Source organism: Notothenia rossii (genome assembly GCF_949606895.1).
Source record: "Notothenia rossii genome assembly, chromosome: 1".
Lineage (NCBI taxonomy): Eukaryota > Metazoa > Chordata > Actinopteri > Perciformes > Nototheniidae > Notothenia > Notothenia rossii.
Window position 1 is genome coordinate 80745159 of NC_136912.1, and position 20342 is coordinate 80765500.

Sequence of the window (20342 nt, forward strand, 5' to 3'; positions counted from 1 at the left end):
AAAGGGTGTTACATTTACGTAATTATGAATATTGTTACATCAAGGCCGAAAATTAGGATGAGCACCAACGGTCAAAACATTTTGTTCCCCTCCCAGAACTACCAGCGCAGAGCCTCCCAAGATCTGGCGCCATAGGCGAACACCTATTACGCCAGTGCTACGGGCCGGCCCTGAGTTCATATGCAACTCGCAAATATCTTTCTCTCTCTCGCTTCTCTCTTCTCTCTTCTCTTTTTTCTCTTCTCTCTCTCCCTCTCTCTCATTGTTGGTACGCAAATGCGTCTTTTTTCAAATGACCCGGTGCTCTTTTTTGGCGGAGGTGCGCACCTGCGCACCAGTTATGCCCTGCGTATAACTATGCTAATAATGGCTTACAGGTGTACACTATGTTGTACACCTACTTATTGACTTACATAACACGTTTTGTCTTTGGAGTTCACTCCGAAGATATCTGTTGTGGGTGGACAGTGAAACATGAAAGTTAACAGCAATGTCCTATACATTTACATTTAATGTCGTAGTGTAATGTTTCTGTTGCAATTGTTTTTGCTTTATTAATGGTGGGGTAGTGCCTGGTCATTGTGTCCTATTTTGGCATCTTCTGCATCTTTTCAGGAACTCCTACTCCTACTTTAGGCTGCAATCACTAAGTTGATGAATGGATTGGAATTAAACTGTGTATTAAGTCATTGTCCAAGCCTCCAGTTGCACCAGACTTCCTGGAACCCATTAAAGGGCCCATGGAGGTCCTTGAACCATATATTTGGCAACCCTCTGCTAGCTGCAGCCAGGCTACACCCACTCCTCTGTAGCTCCCTCTGCATCCTCCCTCCTCCTCTCCGGAGTCCTCTACCGCCAGGGCTCCCTACTTTAGTGACGGACTGGTAGTAGACACATACTTTACTTCTAAAGGAACTAAACAAAAACCGTTAGTGGTTGAATGTTGCGTTCACAGACACGACGCAATTGAAATGAAAAGACGCAAAAAAGTGTTTTCCAAAGACGACTAATTAAGGTAAATATCGATTCGTTTAGCTTGTTATGCTTTATCAATATGAGAAAACTTAGCACTTTCAAATTACTTAACATTAATATGTACGTTTTTTCAGGATGCACTGGTTATTGTTCCAAAATATAGGCATGCTGGTGAGTACTTATTGTTTGTATTTACCAAGGTTTTCACTCTAGGACAGTTTTTTCTAAAGACAATTTGTTAGTTTGTTGTGCATCGCCTCATTTTATTAGTAAAAAACTCTAGTTAAATGTGATTTTATGTCCTTAAAACCTTCAGCAATGAGCTGAGCATAATGTACATTATTTTCAGGTTTGTTTCCACAGCTTCATATCAGGTGAGTTACCTTCTATTTCTCATTTTATTTGAACACCAATTCACATTTAATGAATAGGCTACATTAAACTGAACTTTGATACAAAGTTAAACTGATGGCAAGGTCACAGTTGAGACCAATGGGATAATGTGTGAACATTTGATTGATTATTATAATGTCATAATTAGCACTAACATTTAAAATTGTCACTGGCACAAGTAAACACCCTCACCCTAAACCTGTTTAACAGCTGGCATCATCTGATCAGCCAATTATGTTGTAACAAGTTAGTGTAATTAGGCTTGTAGACATGGTAAAGATGATCTGCTGAAGTTCAAACCAAGCATCAGAAAATTATGGATGAAGAGGATTGAAGTGACTTTAAATACAAGTCATGAGAATGAGCACAGGACTCTACTTTTACTTGATCTATTATATCAGTAAACACTTCCCTAATGAATTGAAGGAATCAATCAATATTCAAGTCTCCTTCAACATGGCATGATGTTATATTGGTAAATATAAGTCCTATTTAGAGAAATACGTTTACTTAATTTTCTTGAAATTTGATAACAATGTGCACCTGATTTTGATTGAGATTTGATTCAAGTTAAATACATTTTTATAATTTCAAACTTAATGATCTGAACAGGATTAAAAGGTATTTGGAATATCCATTTATTTTTAACCAATGCTCTCTTGGGGCTCTTTCCAACAGTTATTCTAATCTTCCTTTTGCTTCTTTGAACAGCCTTTACACTGGAAACTAAAACTCTTATATTCGATGCATACTATGAGTATGTGTCTGATCGGCTGGAATGGAAAGATGCAAAGGAACTGTGTAACCAGCGCTCTGGGGCCTTAGCCACTGTCTCCAGCTCAGTAGAGATACAAGAGCTTACCAGCTTTTTATCATCCTTGAAGATCTCTCATCCTGTGTGGATTGCCAGGAAAGTCAAGACACATCCAACAAGTATGATCAGTGTGCTATTCGTGCCACTTTATAATAACATATTAGCACCCTTTCTGTGTTGAATAGTAATCTTATTGTTTTTGTTGTCTAAGACTTCTTTCCGCCTACTCACTGGCTTAACAAAAGTGTCATTAAATATGCAATTGTACTGACCTTCTGCTATACAACTCCCTCAGCCACAGTGAATTACTGTTACCAAGTGTTTACAGTAGGAATAGGACCATGCACAAAGTGGAAATGTATGATTAGTTTCTATCCTTTCCGAGAGCTGTGGTTAGATTTTTCCTCCGCTAATGCTTCTTTCTTCTCTCTGTGTTGGGTGAAACCGAAGGTTCCTCTGAGACCCTGATCCTGGAGTTCAGCGGGCGCTCGGACAGCAAGCATGCCCGTCTCCTGCACAAGTTCCCCTCCATGAACTTAGTGACTGTTTGCACCCGTCTTTGCTTTGATCCAAATAGCTTTGGAATTTCCACAATTTTTTCTTATTCCATCCCGTCATATATAAATGAGTTCCAGCTCCGCGCGAACCTGATCCAGGGCAAGCCTGTGCAGCTGGCTTTGCTGGTTCATGGCATTCATGGACCATACCAAGAAGCCTTCAAGCACGATGACTCCTGGCACTCGGTGTGCGTTTCTTGGAGCCAGATTGGTGGTAGCTGGGCTATATCCATTGATGGCCGGGCGAACTCTAGTGGAAATGGCCTAAATTCTGACAAAATTGGCCCTGATGGACTTTTCATTCTGGGACAGGAGCAGGACACCTTTGGAGATTCATTTAAGAAGGATGAGTCATTCTCAGGGAGCATCACAGAGCTGCACATATGGGATCGGGTGCTGAGCAGCAGCGAAATTGACACTATGGAAAAACAGTGTTCACCCATTTCCTCTGGGCTGGTGTTCAAGTGGAATGGAGCAGCCATGGAAATAGCGACCTCCCTTACCAAGTTGTGGAGAGATGTCCCATGTCAAATCCCAGGTACATTTTTTAAGATGCAGCATGAGTAGAGGAATAAGCTGAAGGGTTTCCAGAGTCTAAATCTTATTTAATCACCAAGAACAAGGACAGTTTACACGATAACGACAGAAGAGACTTAAATCTAGCTGATAGTTCCAATGGGGTAGTCGAGCATTACTTTCAAATGTTGTTTACAGTTTAGATATTTTGGCAATGGGGCTGGGCGAGGTTGCTATGCAGAAATAACAATCACATAGAGACCATTTGAAAGTCATTTTGAACTACATACTTTGCATTTACATGCCATGATCTGAGCAGGCCTGATGTGGTTAATACCACTCATCTGGCATTCGATGCAGGGTACAATAAATGCTCTTAATTAATTTCAGATACAACTCAACACAAATCAGGTCTGTCTCTGTGTCATCTCCCTCAACTCTAGATTTTGGTCATAAATACATGGAAAAACCAAAGTGTTTAAAAAAAAATATGGATCACTTAAGCTTTTGTCAACAAATGTAATTGGAACATGGAAACAGTTCGATTGGCGAATACTGATGTACACAAAAGTAAGTGTAAGTAACAGAACCATTACAAATTCCGCAATTGTTTTTAAAAATACAAAAAGACAGCATCTCCGGGTGTGATATCATACCACTGCCAAGACCAACCTTTTTTCCCCCAAATGTTTCCTTTGCCCTTGATTTATTCCAGATCTTTTTTTTCTCATGCTCAAAAAATGTCCTTATGGATAAATAGAACTCTGCAGTGTTTGTAGAGAGAAGTTGATAATTTCTAAATATGCCAACTTGAAACTGTATTATGTAGGAAAAATAATTTTAGGGCCAGGTATTGGCTTATATTAAATGACTTGGATTAGGATCAGGATATCCTTTGGCTAATACCTTTCAAATTTGTGACTTGCTTTGGAAAACGTACATATACACGCTAAACAAAAACACTCATGCGCACACACCAGTTTATGGCACACACACATACTGTTTTCCTTTTCAGCATTAAGCCGTTCTGAAAGGTTTAAACGATTGAAGGGAAAAGCAAATCTGTTTCTTGCTCTCCCCCTTCAATGAATAGGGAATGGTGACCAAGTTATAATTGGCAAACGTAAGAGTTCATAATGGTTCTTGTAAATGTTTTGTGAATCACGTCACTCAGAATCCCACCCTTCAAAACAAACTTCTCCCGTTCTGACATCATGCTCCCTGATGAGCAATGAGAACCCAGAACCCTCGCTCCGCCTCCTTGAAGTGAACATTTAGAAAGCATAATGCTTTAGCATTCCTATAGTGACTCTTGGACCAACCACACCAAGGTTTTTAACAAAACATACCAGCATTTATCTGGGACAGACTTTACCACAAACGTGACCAAAATATAAAAAAAAACTTTAGTCAAGAGTTATAATAGCTTCAACCTCAGAATCAGATCAGATAAAGTACTGCAAAGTCAATAAACACAAATGTCGAATATATATATATATATATATACAGTAATAAGTACTTCACTATATCTAAAAAACGTAGTTGTTTTTGGCATGACCACAAGCTTTCCCTAATCAAATAATAGCAGATGCCTCAACCAGACCATCATTTGTTTGCTGTTCTATAACCTAACTATGACTGAGTTGTTGTTGCACACTATCTCTACAATACCCGTACGGCAGCAGATCAGAAAACACATTGTGGATCATTTTAAAACGCACTGACAAATTATTTACTGTGTTGTCAATGGAAAACATTTTCACTGAGGGGGCATTAGTTTAACGATTACGGTATAGGAACATTTTGGTTTTTTCTGTGGGGGGGGGGGGGGGTTGAATGAAAGAACATGTGATGTTTATTACACATAATTATGATGTGAAGTCATTTTTTTATAAATCTGCCTGGAACAACATTGATGAGCTTTGACTGAGTTATGAATAAATAAGTGTTGCATCATTCACACTACTGTGACTGACAATGTGTCCCTCTTTCATTCTCAGGAATTTTAACATTAAGAATAACTTTCACAATTTCCTTCACTAGGAAACTTTACAGTGACGGACATTTCATTCTTGGATTCCCTCAAAGACGGAAATTCTTTGCAGAATCAAACATTCAACGTTGAGTTGTTCCAAAGTATGGAGCTTGATGAGGATTGTGATGTCTTTAACCCTTCCAGTATGAGCTCGGGCCGAGCCAAGTGTAAAGCACCCAACAGTGCCGTCTGCCACCATAAGAAAGGTACCCATGTTAAAAATGTCAATGAATGTTTATGCCTTTTTTTCTTGATGTAATTTCCTGATTTGCTCCGCTATAGTTTAACCTAAAAGACAGAGAAAATAGAGCATTACTTTAAAGGTCACCTATTATGCAAAATCCACTTTTTCATGTATTTTATACATAAACATGTGTCCCCTCTGTGTAAAGAGATTCTGAACGTTTCAGGAAAAAAAGATTCTCTCTCTTTTTGTCCTGATCCATTTATATAAAAACCTGTCTGAAAATGAGCTGATCAGATCTTGGCCACTTTATGATGTCATAACGATGTTTTTGGTTGTGTAACCATTAGCCAATAACCAACCCCCCCCATACCTTATCACCTGAATCTCCTCCTAGAGCACCATTGTGTTCTTTTTAACCAAATATCTTGCAGAGGGACGTGGGGAGTGGCTCCTTATTTTCATCTAAAGTAACAGACAGAGAATCAGCACTTTTGAAACAGGGCTGAAACAGAGGGGTTTATGGGATGCTACAGTGCATGATCTGTTTGGTGTTTCAGCCAAACAGTTTTGTATATAACTGAGACCTATAATATATTGATGAAAAACAGTATAATAGGGGGCCTTTAACATTACCTTGCAATTACATAGAATAGTCCTACAAAGTATAAGTATAATTAAGAATTTGTAAATGATTACTTTTAAATGTTTACATTTGTAAGCATAGCAGAGATCCTTGAATCTTTGGAAATGTCTAAGGCTGTTTGTGCTTTGGCTCTAATAGATTGCATTTTTTTTCTTATATTCGTCTATGTTTCTGTCTGCAGAAGTGCTGGATGTTATCAGTTTACCAAAGACCCCATTCTTCAGTAGATTGAACAAAGATCTTCTCATCAAACCTGTGAGTTGGACCCTTTAACAGTTTGTGAAAGAAAATCATCACTTTAGTGGTACAGTGGAATCGACGCGGCTCAAAAACTCAGAATACAGAGTACAGTTCTTCTTGCTGTGGTAAAGAGAGAAAAAGGATATCACAACTTTGCCGCCACACAATATCTTTCTATAATTAATTGTTAAATTTAGTCTGTGTAGTGGAGGAAATCATGGTAATATATATATATATATATATATATATATATATACATATATAAATATGTGCTTACACTTTTCGATCACAGGATGTTTTCAAGTACTAACTAATTGGGTAATAATCCTGGTGAAACATGTGCTTAGGAAAGGTTAGCCTGATCAAGAGGTGTGTCGATAGGGAATTAGTGTTTTGGTCGTACTTAAACTCAGTTTTAGCATTTGTATTAATCCACCTTTTCCTCAGGTGAGTGGTAACAGCTCCTGGGACAGAGACCTGGCCCTGCTGCAGCAGCTTACCCAGGCTGTTCTGCAAGAGGTGGAGGAGGGAGGCTCTCATCTCCTCACCTCCAGTGATGTCCTTTACCTCACCCAGATGATTGAGAAGGACCTGACTTCACTGGCTGGTTCTCACTCTGCTGGATCTGATGCAGCAGAAGTCATGGTGTCCATCGCTACCAACTACCTTAAGGTGGCCAGTTCGATGCTGGAGCCCGGCATGGCTACACAGTGGATGGGCTTCACAGAGGACGGGGTAAGAGGATGGCCTGTGTTGATTTGGTAATAACTTCCCAAACATCTTTGAAGTTGAATTCACATTTTTATAAACTCCCCCAAAAAAAAAAAAAAAACAGCTTAAAGGTGGGGTTTGAGAAACCGGCTCGAGATACACTTTGTTATATTCCAACATTAACTTAACATCCCGATAGCAATGAATATCTTAAGTGCTTTCATCTGTGGAAGCTGAGGCGCTGTAAAAAGCATGACCCGGCCCGGCCCGGCTAAAATAACTGGATGGCCTACCTGCCTGTCAGCTTTCCATCTGTGCACAAACTTATCTCGTGCCCTCATTGGTCATTAGCACGTTCGTGTGTATTGGAAGAGGGGCTCTGTAAGGAAGTGGCAGATTTCTTCCGGCTGTGTATTTTCAAATTCTAGCGCACTCGAGCTGGTTTCTCCAAAATTACCTACCCCACCTTTAAGTGTAATCTTGCAAGTCTCCCACATATGTATATACATTTGATCCCATTTTCAGGGATTAAGCACAATATCTTTTTTTAACTTTCTTAACCCTGGAAAGTCATATGTTGTACTCCTTCAATAACCATTTTTATTGTTGGGTCTGTTTTTCTTGTACAGGTCAGCGTGGGACCATTTACTATTGTGCAGAGCATTGACAGTCTCACTGAAACTCTTGCAAAAAGTCTATCTGCTGAGAAAAGAGGCTTCACTCTTTCTACCAAGAACATAGGTAATCAGAGATATCCCACTACACATAAAAACATATTGATTATCTGTCGGTCGCTTAATTCAAAATACAGGCTTTTCTGACTTTTGAAGTTGTGTTCCACTCCTATCATCTCCTTGTATTTGCTCTGCTTACACAATTCAGGGAATGGTTTTTGAAAAACTGATTGGTCTACCATGTATAATGTTATTGATCCAAACCTGGTAGCTCTTGGCTTTGTATCACAGATGAATAAATTACATTATATTGCATTTAGCTGATGCTAAATAATAATATGCTTGTATTTATTTTCACGGTTTCTATTCATTCTAATACTATCAATGTGCTGTCTTTGCTCAAAGATGTTTGCCTGATGTGGCAAAAGCTGACTGAAGAGAGCCTTAGTCAAGTCTTCAAGCCATCTGCAGTCAGCTCTCACACAGCTGGCAGCAGTAGTCAGGATGAGTTGCTTATTCCTGACACTGAGCTCCACAGGATACATGCTCTGGGTAGGACACACACACACACACACACACACACACACACACACACACACACACACACACACACACACACACACACACACACACACACACACACACACACACACACACACACACACACACACACACACACACACACACACACACACACACACACACACACACACACACACACACACACACACACACACACACACACACACACACACACACACACACACACACACATGCACGCACTTGTCATAGGGGCTAATCCACATGAAAAGGAAAACATGTGGCCCTGCTCTTATAACTGACGTAATGCAAGTTTTGTTACATAAACAACATGCATATGTGCCCATTTTTCCTACTGCTCAACATGACACACTGTTGTTCAAAGTGAGAATCTGTTTACAAATGGAATGTACCATGCCGCTCAACAAATGCTGTTCATTCTTTGCTGACTTGACTTATGCTTGGCAATGTTTTTATTGCCATTGTCTTTTTGTTTTTTTAAATGTAAGGTACAGTAGCTGCACTATTTGACATATACATTTGTTCAGCACTTTTCAGCTCATTCATCAAATCAAACCAACAAATATATTGCATACACCATTTTAGCATCCATCTTATGGCTAAATAATTGTAGATAATAGCCTGTGTGCTCTATATCCTTCAAGCAATTTTAAACACATCTACTAATGTTAATCACAATATCTGTTGAGTCACATTTAAATTGCACTTGATGTCTTTAAATTATTGAAACAAAATAGCAAGTAGGGCATTAGCAGCGCAACCATTTACCAAGGCCATTTCCATAAGTGAAAATATTGCTTGTGTCTGCCCAAAGTCTTCTAGTATATGAAACTTTTGGGTCTACAGAATATTAATAAACCTACAATTATTGACAGACAGGCTTTTGGAAGCTGGAATTGGTTAAAAATATACTCTTAATTTAATGTAACTGTGTATTTGCTTTAGGCATCAATGTGTAAATGTTGTTTTTGAAGGGTTGGTGCAGTATTTGGTTCAATCAAGGACAAAAATAAATCTACTTGTCTTCTTACCTCTCTTTGAATAGGATATGAGGAAGTGATGTTTATTCATACCCACTACCGCCATTTGAGTGAGATTGTGTCTGAAACACAGGAGCCATCACAGAGTCACCAGGAGAAAGTAAAAAGGTTAGCCGTATTCTGCCTTATGTTCTTAATTTTACCCATGCACTTTGCTCTGATAATACGTTAAAGTTAAACCACGAAAAAAATCAAGAAGTTACCTTGTGTTCCGTCGTTTACACGAAATAAGCTATGCTTTTGCTTTGACTCTAATGATAATGAAAGAGTGAGCATAAGTGGATACCAGAAGTTTGTATTGAAGTCATTTGTAAGTGGTAGCCATTTTCTGTTTTCCCAGAATTCTCCCCGGTCACCTGGCTTCTGTTGTCATATCAGCCACCGTGCGCGATGCCTCCAAAGGCCAAACCATCCCTGTGGCCGTCAAGTACACCCTTTCCTCATCACATGTGGTACGGTCCATTGTTCATGGGAGTGTCAAGCAGTATAATTATTAAGCTCACTGTATCAAGCACACATTTTAATAGTTTGAACTGATCTGATTTTGAAAATGATGCGATGTAAATTAAGCTGTATATGAGTTTAAAGAATGCTATATTCTGGATTGAAACTGCAATTCCTGCTTCAGCTCACTTAAACAAAAACTCACCAAATGCAACGTGTCACTACACAAGAATGTTCATCTCCCAGCAAGCAGCACATGTTTTTTTATCCATGTCACATTTGGCTGGCTGGAGTCCAAGGTAATATATTCAAAGTGAAAGAAAACAAGTGCAAACATGTGTTTCTGGTTCTAGGTGGAGTATTCACTGAGAGTTAGTCCCGTTTGTGCCTTTTGGAATTTCAGCTTGATGTAAGTTTGTCCAACAACACAGACGCATAAACAAATGTACTTTTGCAATAGAGACTGAGGCTGATATTAAGACGTAATAGTTTATTCATTTCTAGTACCTATATACATTTTTTAATGTTGTGTATTTTAATGTTGATCACACCAAACACATAAATATTCGACATATTACTTTTAATTCTAAAGTGAGATATCCTTGAGATTTGAATAACTTTATATTTATTATCATTTATTTCTTAAATGCTTAGTTTCTACACTCCGGGCAACTAATTGATGAGTTGTGTCTGTGCTTGCGTGTTCCCTGTGTAGGCATAATCAAACCAGTAGCTGGTCCAGTGATGGTTGCATGGTCACCTTTGCTGGCTCCGGGGTTACTTCCTGTCTCTGTAACCACACCACCAACTTTGCAGTGCTGATGAATTACTTGGAGTCCAAGGTAACTCAGATATGATTTGTGATGCAGTGTGTTAAATCATACATGCTGAACAACATGTATACCTCAAATGAACAACATGTATACCTCAAATGAACAACATTTATACCTCAAATGACATATGTGGTTTATATCCTGTAATATTTGGTTGTTGCATTTTCCCTCATATGGGACACATTGTTAATATATAAATGTTGTTAATCTGGAATCTAAATCAAGGCTGTCATATTTAAACCCTAAAAATTGTGGATAGGATTTGTAGTACACAATTTAACCAGCAGGTGTCACTCCCAGTGTGCATATCCTTTTGAAAAAAATGCATTGGTTGAACTATGTTGTCTGTCCATGTAGAGCACATACATGTAGTAAAATGAACAAAAGACAAAACTATTAGCGGCTTAATAAATTGTACATTAACATGGCATTAAGCGGTTATACAAGTTAAGTTATGAGGTAAGAGTTCAGTGTCTTTGAGAAGGCATAAGATTGATCATACCTGTGATTTTAAAACACCTTCATCCTCTCTCCCTTTCTCACTACAAAAATCCCCTTTTTATCCCAGTGGAGTCCTGAGGAAGAGCTTATTTTGACCAAGCTGACGTTCATTGGCGCGGGTGCATCTCTGTGTGCACTGCTGGTCACCTTGATGCTGTTCACTGTGCTGGAGTGAGTAGCTGATTTTCCTATCCAGCTTACCTGCAATTCCAACTGATATGCTTAGTTTCTGTCTGTTTGTACCATACTGCATACAATTCACCCTCTGAGCCCTTTTTTGTGATGCTAAACACATTCTCTTGATTGAAAGCAAGAGTTCAATACAAACAATGATTAATACTGTTTTTAATACAATAGGTCCACTGTATATTTAGTATTTCATTCTGACTGTCTAGGCTCTGAAAGAAAATGATTTAGCTTGTTCAAAGTTTAATCTTCCATGAGAAGGAGCTCTTAAAATCAATTAAACTATTATAAGTAAAAATGGCTATGTGGCAATCAACTTTCAGGCATCCTTATGTAGAATCTGAACCATTAGAAACAACTCGTACAAGGACCTTCAAATGCCATCAGATAATTTGGCTCTCAGGTTTATCCACCTATTTAATTGCATCAATAACATTTTAAACAAATATAAATAAATTATTGCTGCCTGCCATGTTGTAAATACACACTTCTCTGTGTGTATGGATTTATAGACAAAGCACTTGTTAGGTTTATCATTTAATTTAATTTATGTATAATAAAATAACAAAGTCATAATTCCACTGTCGTCTTGTGGATCTCATCCTGGGCTTTGATGTGACACTCTTGTCCACACACTTAAAAGAGAGAGATAACGTATTGCCATTGTACTGCTCATGCTCTGTTCCTCAGGCTGCCATGAGTATTGACTAGTGCTAATCTAGTAATTACTGAGGTCTACATGTGAGTCCACTCTGAAGGTTTATTGCCGCATTTTGCAGCCGTTAATTAACATTAGGGTCACCGAGGAATCACAATCAGCTGGATAGGAGCTGCCCTGACAATTTATGACTGTCCTGAAGTCTGAGAGTGCAGCCATGCCTTTCACACACGTGCTGGTGTATGATGTACATTTGCGTACTTAATACACCATCAACACACTCCCACACAAACAGACAAAGTAGAGTTACCCATGTCCATAGATGGATGTGTAATCACACCATGAAATGATGGTGGTCGCAAGCAGTGATGCAGATATGAATTAGGGCTAAATAGGCTGAACCCATCAGGAGGTAATGAGAGGGCTCATTAGAGGGTTCATTTATCTCTCTTAACCACATTCAGGTATCCATTTCATTTATGTTGCCTGAAAAGGAAATATTTAACCTAGTAATGCCATCTACAGAAAATATGTCTTCATATAAGATGCTGCGATGTACACCTTTTTGTTTCAGAACAAGCAGAATCCAAATACCAGTCAGATAAAACGATTTGCAATATGCTGAGCATTGCGATAGGATAATACATTTTTTTGTCGCTGCTTTTTTTCAACTGAAAGTTACGCATATTGTCAACATGTATCTTATCTTATGCCCTGAAGTTCTCTGCTGATTTCTAAATTGTATAACAATGTCCTTTTTTTTTTTACCAACTTTCTGACAATCCTGCAATCACAAAAAACCCTTTACAATTAAGTGTAATGAAAAAGCAATTGTTACGTTAAAAGTGTACATTATACAAAGCATTCTTTTTATTTATATGATAAAAGGTCAACACTTGGTGTTTCATATATAAACAATAGCGCCACTCAAAATATTGTGATATAATATTTTACCAAAACTATTCCTCCAAAAATGTACCCTTTTTTTCATTTCCTCCCTAGTATTCCCAAATCTGACAGGACGTCCATCCATAAGAACCTGTTCATTGCTCTGATCTGCGCCCAGGTCATCCTGCTCTGCAGCGGCTCTGCCATCCACAACAAGGTACAGGCACCTGATTTACTCTTTTATATCGTAATAGTATTAAGGTGTAGTCCTAAGGTCAAAGTCGTAGCTACCTATTGTGTTTAGATACAAGGAAACACATTTCTGATTTACGGTTATTAGAACGATTTTTCACCTAGTCAACTACTTAATAATTCAAAACATTTTAAAATTCCATGGCAATAAGCCTTTTATAAAAAATGACAGTCTATTTCAACCAAAGCCCTGTTTTTTAATAGCTTCCTTAATGAGACTTGAAATCTAAATCCATACTGGGATCCTAGTAAAACAAATGCTTTGGCATTGGATGTTACACAAGTAGCCACTAATGTGGTATCCATCAGCTAGAACACATGGTTCAGCCTCTCAGTAGTCGCCCAATGGCCTGTAGTTGGTTTGACCCCTGCTCCTTTGACCCCAGGTCATGTCAGGGTGGGCTTTACCCCTGGGGGCAGCTGTCTGCTTGTTGGAAATTCATCAAGTGGTTTCAATATATATATATATATAGGATTAATGACCATCAGGAAGGTAATTTGTCAGATTTTAACAAGGTTTTGAACACATGGTTTCCAATCCAGAGCTTTTCACGATGAACAAGTCTTAAGGGCTTAAATGTTTTGCATGACATAGTTGCCTGGAGCGAATCTTCTAAATCTGATCTTATCTTATAAATCATATATTTTATGGATTGTATGGTATTCCTAATTCTTCAACCAACTCTAATTGTTCTATCCACTTTTGCCCCTCGTTTTAATATTTTCTGAGCATAAAATGTTATAACATTCTTTAGTTCATCAACACTGTAAAATATTTCAGTATGGCAAATGGTGTAATTAGATAATAGTGAAGCCCTGTCACCTCATTCATCATCTACGGCAGTGAGTTGCCCATTTAACCTCTGACCATCTTAACCTCTGTTTGTATGCATTTGTTTCAAGACAGAAACCTCTCCTTTATTGGAAAACGTAAAGGCTCCACATCCATTCTTCTGTAATTATTGTATTTCAAATGAGTAATTGGCAACAGCATTTATTAATTTTTACGTCTGGAGGTGTTAGAAGTTCAGTTCATTAGGACTTGTCTTGAGAACAGGAGGTCAGATTGAATTTTCAAAGTGAGAATAATTTCTATACAAAATTACGCTTGCAAATAAGAGTAAAAAATGAATGTGCAATAAACCAAAATGGACACTAGTCTCATTATGTTTGTCAGATGGAATTTGCCAATTCATATTTTCTTCTTTTTGTTACTGTTTCAGCTGAGATCCTAATCTGAATACTTGAAATTGTATCTGTCTACATGCTGTTTTGTAGGTGGCGTGTACACTTGTGGCAGCACTGCTCCATCTCTTCTTCATGGCAGCCTTTAGCTGGATGCTGGTGGAGGGACTGCTGCTCTGGAGCAAGGTGGTCGCGGTCAACCTAAGCGAGGAGCGACACATGAAGTATTACTATCTCATCGGCTGGGGTACAGAGACTTCACAGAGCCAAATCACTCTCTTCCCTCCTGCAGTGAATGTCTATGACTGTGTCAAGCCTATTGTAAAGTTATCAACGTAAAACCATTTGGATTGCCCCTTTTTTTTTTTTTTACTTTTTTTTCTGACTGACATGAAACTGATGATAAACATTGATTACATATAGTATACCATATGTGTAGGAAATATAATATAGCACTTTTCTAAAACCATAATATGTGTTTGCCTCACGTTTGGGACTAATTGCATCACAATGGTAATTTCCCTTGTATTCCCCTCCCTCCTTTCAGGTCTGCCTGTGCTGATAGTCACCATCACGCTTGCATCAGCCTCAGGCAAATACTCAGCCGACGGCTACTGTTGGCTCAGTGTCCAGAATGGCGTTATATGGGGCTTTGCTGGACCTGTCATCTTCATCATCATGGTCAGAGTTCAATCCTAATCACACCATTTAGTCTCTTGCTAAAATAGTAAAAAATACAAGGCACATACAGCCATTGTGTACTTGTAATTCTTTCCTGTAGTGCTCTACATTAGGTTTGACAATGTAAGCTGATGTACCAATAAACTACGACACAATGTTTTGATTTTTAGAAACCGCAGTCTTTTAGTACATGCTTCTCTTTTTGTTTCCTCTCCAACAATCTCAAACCCCGGAGGATGTCAATATGCATTTTTCACTTCCATATTTATTTACTTGTTTCTACTAATTTCTTTGTAACGCTGCCATCTCTTGTTTCTAAATCCTTTTCTCAGGTGAATATCTTGGTGCTGACCCGGGTGGTTGTCATCACCATCTCCACAGCCAAGAGAAGGTCCATCATGTTGGCCATGGGCACCAGTCCCGTGGAACAAGCCTATGAGCAAATCAGGTATAAACCACAAGGAGGTGCAATTTATCCTCTTTTTTTACTTTTTTTAAAGATTATTCACCCAACCACAGGCCTTGGAGCAGACAAGCTTTAGTCAATGGGCGTCAAATAAAAAGCAGCCGGAAGATTTTATATTGGATTTGTCATTTTAAAAAAGGGAGTCTCATTCGTCAAACTATATAGGGAATACATTTTGAATGGATTGCATTACTGTTCATGTAAAAAGGCTTCAATCTTCGACCACTTTAAATGTTTTGAATATATCCAGTCTTTGTGTTCTGGTATCTTTCAGTGGTGACAGGGTACACAAATATTCCAATATTAGTTTCTCATACTTTTGTGCTTTTTATATTTTATTAGCAGAATATTTTGACTTATAATTGTATTGGGGCAATTTTGTTGCCACATTTCTGAAACCACACATGAAAACATTTGATTAATTGGAGATTCTTATTATTATACAGAATTATTTGTAAGGATAAGAGCAGTAGGCATTGTCGTTATTTGAATCAAATTACTATGAAGATGGATTTTAGGGGGATCCTCTGAGTTAAAATGCATTCAAAAAATTAAATATGATTTCTCAGCAGCTGACAATAGCAGAGTTTTAACTGTCCGGCAAGAAAAACATACTGATTAAATTAAATGTACCTATATTTTTATAAAATTGTAAAGGATATTTTGTTATACTAACAAGGTGGGATGCAATATATACATCTTTATATTACTTTATTTTTTAATCATGTACTACTTGTAGCTGCAAAGTTTGAATAATAATGTAAGTAAATAAAATGATGGTTGTGTGTTTGCAATATTTTATAAAAGCCATATTTTTTTTAAAAGGACACATTCATGTAAAACTCTGCGGGTGATCCAGTAGATGTTCCCCAGCAGGCTTACATATGATCCCATCAGTGAAAATCATGTTAAAGTGTTTGTGTTTTTTCACTACCTCAGCACACTCACTCACAGAAGGTGCTTTATGAAAGTTCTCAAAGCAGGCTTGAACCATTTGGCACCCCTGGGTGGCAGCCGTTTTGGAAACTCAAACACATTCCTCCGTTGAATAAACTAGGACTTGCCGCCCGCCATGTCACACACACACACACACACACACACACACACACACACACACACACACACACACACACACACACACACACACACACACACACACACACACACACACACACACACACACACACACACACACACACACACACACACACACACACACACACACACAGCTGGTGCGGTTTGGCAGGCACCTGAGCGGGAAGATAATTCCACTCTAAACAGAATTAAAGCGGATTTAAGGTGGGAAGTTGTCACCCCATGAGCCTTTCCAGCCGCTCAGCGTTGTATATGGAACAAGCAGCCTGCCAAAGCTGCCATTTTTGCACAAGAAACCCACAAATGTTGCTTGGGACAACCAGGGAGGAAGTACCATTTTTATGAAATAACTCGGAATACTTATGAAAATGTATTGTTTCTGGTGTGGTTATGTTAATCTGCATCAGCTGATCAAACAGTTTAGAGTTGAAATTGTGTGTGCTTGATAATAATGATATGCCTGAATGTGTGTGTGTGTGTGTGTGTGTGTGTGTGTGTGTGTGTGTGTGTGTGTGTGTGTGTGTGTGTGTGTGTGTGTGTGAACACAGGGCTGCAGTGAAAGCCATATTGGTGTTGCTGCCTATCCTCGGATTGACATGGCTTTGTGGTGTCTTGGTGCCTTTCTCCATTGTCATGGCCTACATCTTCGTCCTTCTAAACTCCCTGCAGGTACACACACACACACACACACACACACACACACACACACACACACACACACACACACACACACACACACACACACACACACACACACACACACACACACACACACACACACACACACACACACACACACACACACACACACACACACCACACCCACACACACACACACACACACACACACACACACACATACATACACACACACACACACACACACACACACCAAATTAAGGCAGAAAAGGTGACTACAAAGAAATGCATGCACCAGTATACATGTTGTTACAAAATAATTAGGCATATCATCTGTTGTGTTGGGTTGCCTCCACACTCGTAGGATTGAATCATTTTGGTTGATTTATTTCAATGCAAGGACTGACTGTAAATCAAACAAGAAAATGAGGAGCAAAGAGAACATTTTGTTTACAAACGTCAATAGAATTCTGATCGCTATTTAACAGTCAATTAAGACCAATCCATCTGTCTCTCAGATGTAGAACTGATGGCAGAATAAATACAATTGAGTTTGTTGCCATCTAAATATGATTGGAAACAGCATACGTCTTTTTTAATAATAGAAAAATGTAAGACTAAATAATGCAGCAACTAAAACTCATGAGCAACTTCAAATAACTTGATCAGTTTATAGACATTAAAATGTTTTGTTTTTCTTCAATGAGAAACAGAAAGGTTTTCCATTATATATTGTAATTCCTTCCTTTCTCGTGGTGAGGCTACACAGACTGTCAAGGTTTTTATTTTGTCAGTGACAAGGTTGAGGCAGAAAGGAGAAAAGGGAGCCTTGGTCTGGCTTGTGTTAAGCAGGTGTTTTATTTTAACAAGGAAAGTTGATTTGTATTGCTTGTTTGATTATTTCTCCTTTTATATATTCAGAGGTCAGCATATTTGTTGTTATTTATTGCGTATCGGCATTGATTTTCTGCTTTTAGTGCTTTAATATTGTGGGTCGTTCTGTCACACATTTTGAGAAGAAATACTTTTTTTAAGCCCTGCATAAATATACAAATCAAAATGTTTCCATGTGTAGTATACCTGTGAGCATCACATCTCCATTCAAAATGGCCCCAACGAGAAATATCGGTTTTCACATGGAAACCACCTTTGTTGCCTATATTCCCACTGCACTGCAGTGATGAAGGAGAAGTAGAGGATAAACATAATTCTCTGACTGGGCATGGAGCCCCACATTACCCAGCTTCCCCAGCATGTTCAGATCCCCCGCTGCAATTTGTAGTTGTTTTTAATCAGCTGTATCTTTAATTGAGCTGTATATTTAACTAGAAAATCAATAGAGTTTTAGCTGCAGTCTGATCATTAAGGCCCCTCGGTTGCCATAAATAGTTTCTGTTTCCTTCTCATGTCTAATTATTTTTTTCCATGTCGACAGTAATTAATACTGAAGGGTTTTCTCAGCTTTTATTATATGACTTCACTGCTTCACATGTTGACACAAATTATGTGATTGTGTTTCCTGCACAAGCTTGTGTTCATTCAGCCTTCCACCCGTCAGTCAGCATTTATTCTGTTTGTCTACACGCCTACCTCTCTTGGTCATTCCATGTCTATCTTTTTGACTTTGGTATTTTAATTGTAACAGTGAAAAAAAGCCATGTTCGTTTATCAATATCTTTTCTCACTATGCATTCTGTTACTCACAACACGTGTCATAATTCGTATATATTTCAAATTAAATTATGCTATTTATATTTTTACAAAGTAAGTAAGACGGTGATGGTGCTTGCAACTTTGGCCTCGTTTTAAGTCCTCAAATATCTCTTTTGCAGCACTACATTAACAAACCGATCCTAAGAGAATACCAACAGTGCTCAGTGCGACCTCCTTTGAATGTTGTTGCATTTATGAACTTCTTTTCATATGGTCAGGGAGATAACATGACCATTGATTCTCAAAAACATAAAATAACCGATATCATTTGGCTTTTGTGTGTGTTGACTGGGTTTCTGGGTAGCTGCAGGAGGCCTCTGGTTATACCCGGCTCGTCTGACACAACCAAGTCACAAAGCGTCTTTGATAATCCGCAACAGGTCAGGACACAACAGACACCCTACCGGGCACCAAGCTGTTCCAGCGACACACTCTGTTGACCCCACTGCTCTCTGCTCTGCATGGGGTTTGACCCCACTGCTCTGCATGGGGTGTAGGGACACTTGTAAGGGCAATCCTCAAAATCCTCTGCAGCTCTAAATGTAGCCATCCATCTTGAACTGGAGTACTTACTGCGGTGCTGTGGCTGTTTCTGTTCACTAATTGAAATATTGTGGGCTTATTTGTACCATTCTCCTTGGATTTGATGGCTTTTGATTTCAACTTTTGATTTGTTGATTAATGAAACTGATTTTTCCAATCAATACATTTAATATTGTATCTGGATGAAACTTGTGATTTAGAGTGAAATATGTTGTTTGGATTGCACAGGAATTCATGCAGGTCAAACTATTTTATTCAGTATAATACCTCTAAATCCACAGTGAAATGTCTGAACTACTGGGATATATTGCTGTGATTTTTCTATACAGAGACCTATGGCCTCTCTTAGGAATCCTGCATATCCTTGATACTAAACTTGGTGAAACCCCTGACTTTGTACCCATTGTTACAGTGAGGCTGACATTATTGAGATGTCTGGATGGATTGCAGTGAAATTAAATAAACACATTCATGGTCCACAGAAATTAGTTGTAAAAATATTGATGCTCTAATATATTTATATACTAACATTATAATTTGAATCATAAAAGCAAGTGTTGTTAAAGATCCAGTACATTAATTATAACTTACATTACGACAGAAGACGGTGTGCAATGCCGCTGATCCCTTTGGGAGGGAGAACACAGTTAAACATGGTGGCTCCATAATGCCTATACTCATAAAGATGATGAAATGTGTAACATCCTTAACAACAATACATGCTAAACCTGAACTGGAAGGCAGGAGATACAAATAAAATACAAAAATAAAAAATGCTCACGTTTTTTTAGGAAATCGTTTTTTATTTGCAGCTGTTGTATTTTCAATGGTGGCAGGCAAAGCAACATAAAGCTTAAGCGGCAAGCCTTTACTGTTAAATCAATAAAACAGATAATGTTGACAAGCCTTTTT

General features: G+C 38.5%; 1 protein-coding gene across 3 annotated transcripts in view; it reads left to right on the forward strand.

Annotated features, from left to right (window-relative positions):
• Positions 1-852: 852 nt before the first annotated feature.
• Positions 853-20342, forward strand: part of LOC307031657 (adhesion G protein-coupled receptor D2) — a 93219-nt gene continuing 73729 nt past the window's right edge. For all 3 annotated transcript variants that reach the window (XM_079668940.1, XM_079668939.1, XM_079668941.1), the window contains exons 1-20: positions 853-1015; positions 1110-1146; positions 1325-1349; positions 2080-2301; positions 2633-3277; positions 5299-5496; positions 6302-6375; positions 6808-7095; positions 7701-7812; positions 8151-8297; positions 9352-9454; positions 9687-9798; positions 10144-10199; positions 10506-10632; positions 11192-11295; positions 12971-13073; positions 14387-14540; positions 14841-14974; positions 15307-15422; positions 17084-17204. In XM_079668940.1, the coding sequence (XP_079525066.1) occupies positions 1111-1146; positions 1325-1349; positions 2080-2301; positions 2633-3277; positions 5299-5496; positions 6302-6375; positions 6808-7095; positions 7701-7812; positions 8151-8297; positions 9352-9454; positions 9687-9798; positions 10144-10199; positions 10506-10632; positions 11192-11295; positions 12971-13073; positions 14387-14540; positions 14841-14974; positions 15307-15422; positions 17084-17204 (2877 nt within the window). In that variant the 5' untranslated portion in view covers positions 853-1015; position 1110. The remainder of the gene's footprint in view (positions 1016-1109; positions 1147-1324; positions 1350-2079; positions 2302-2632; positions 3278-5298; positions 5497-6301; positions 6376-6807; positions 7096-7700; positions 7813-8150; positions 8298-9351; positions 9455-9686; positions 9799-10143; positions 10200-10505; positions 10633-11191; positions 11296-12970; positions 13074-14386; positions 14541-14840; positions 14975-15306; positions 15423-17083; positions 17205-20342) is intronic.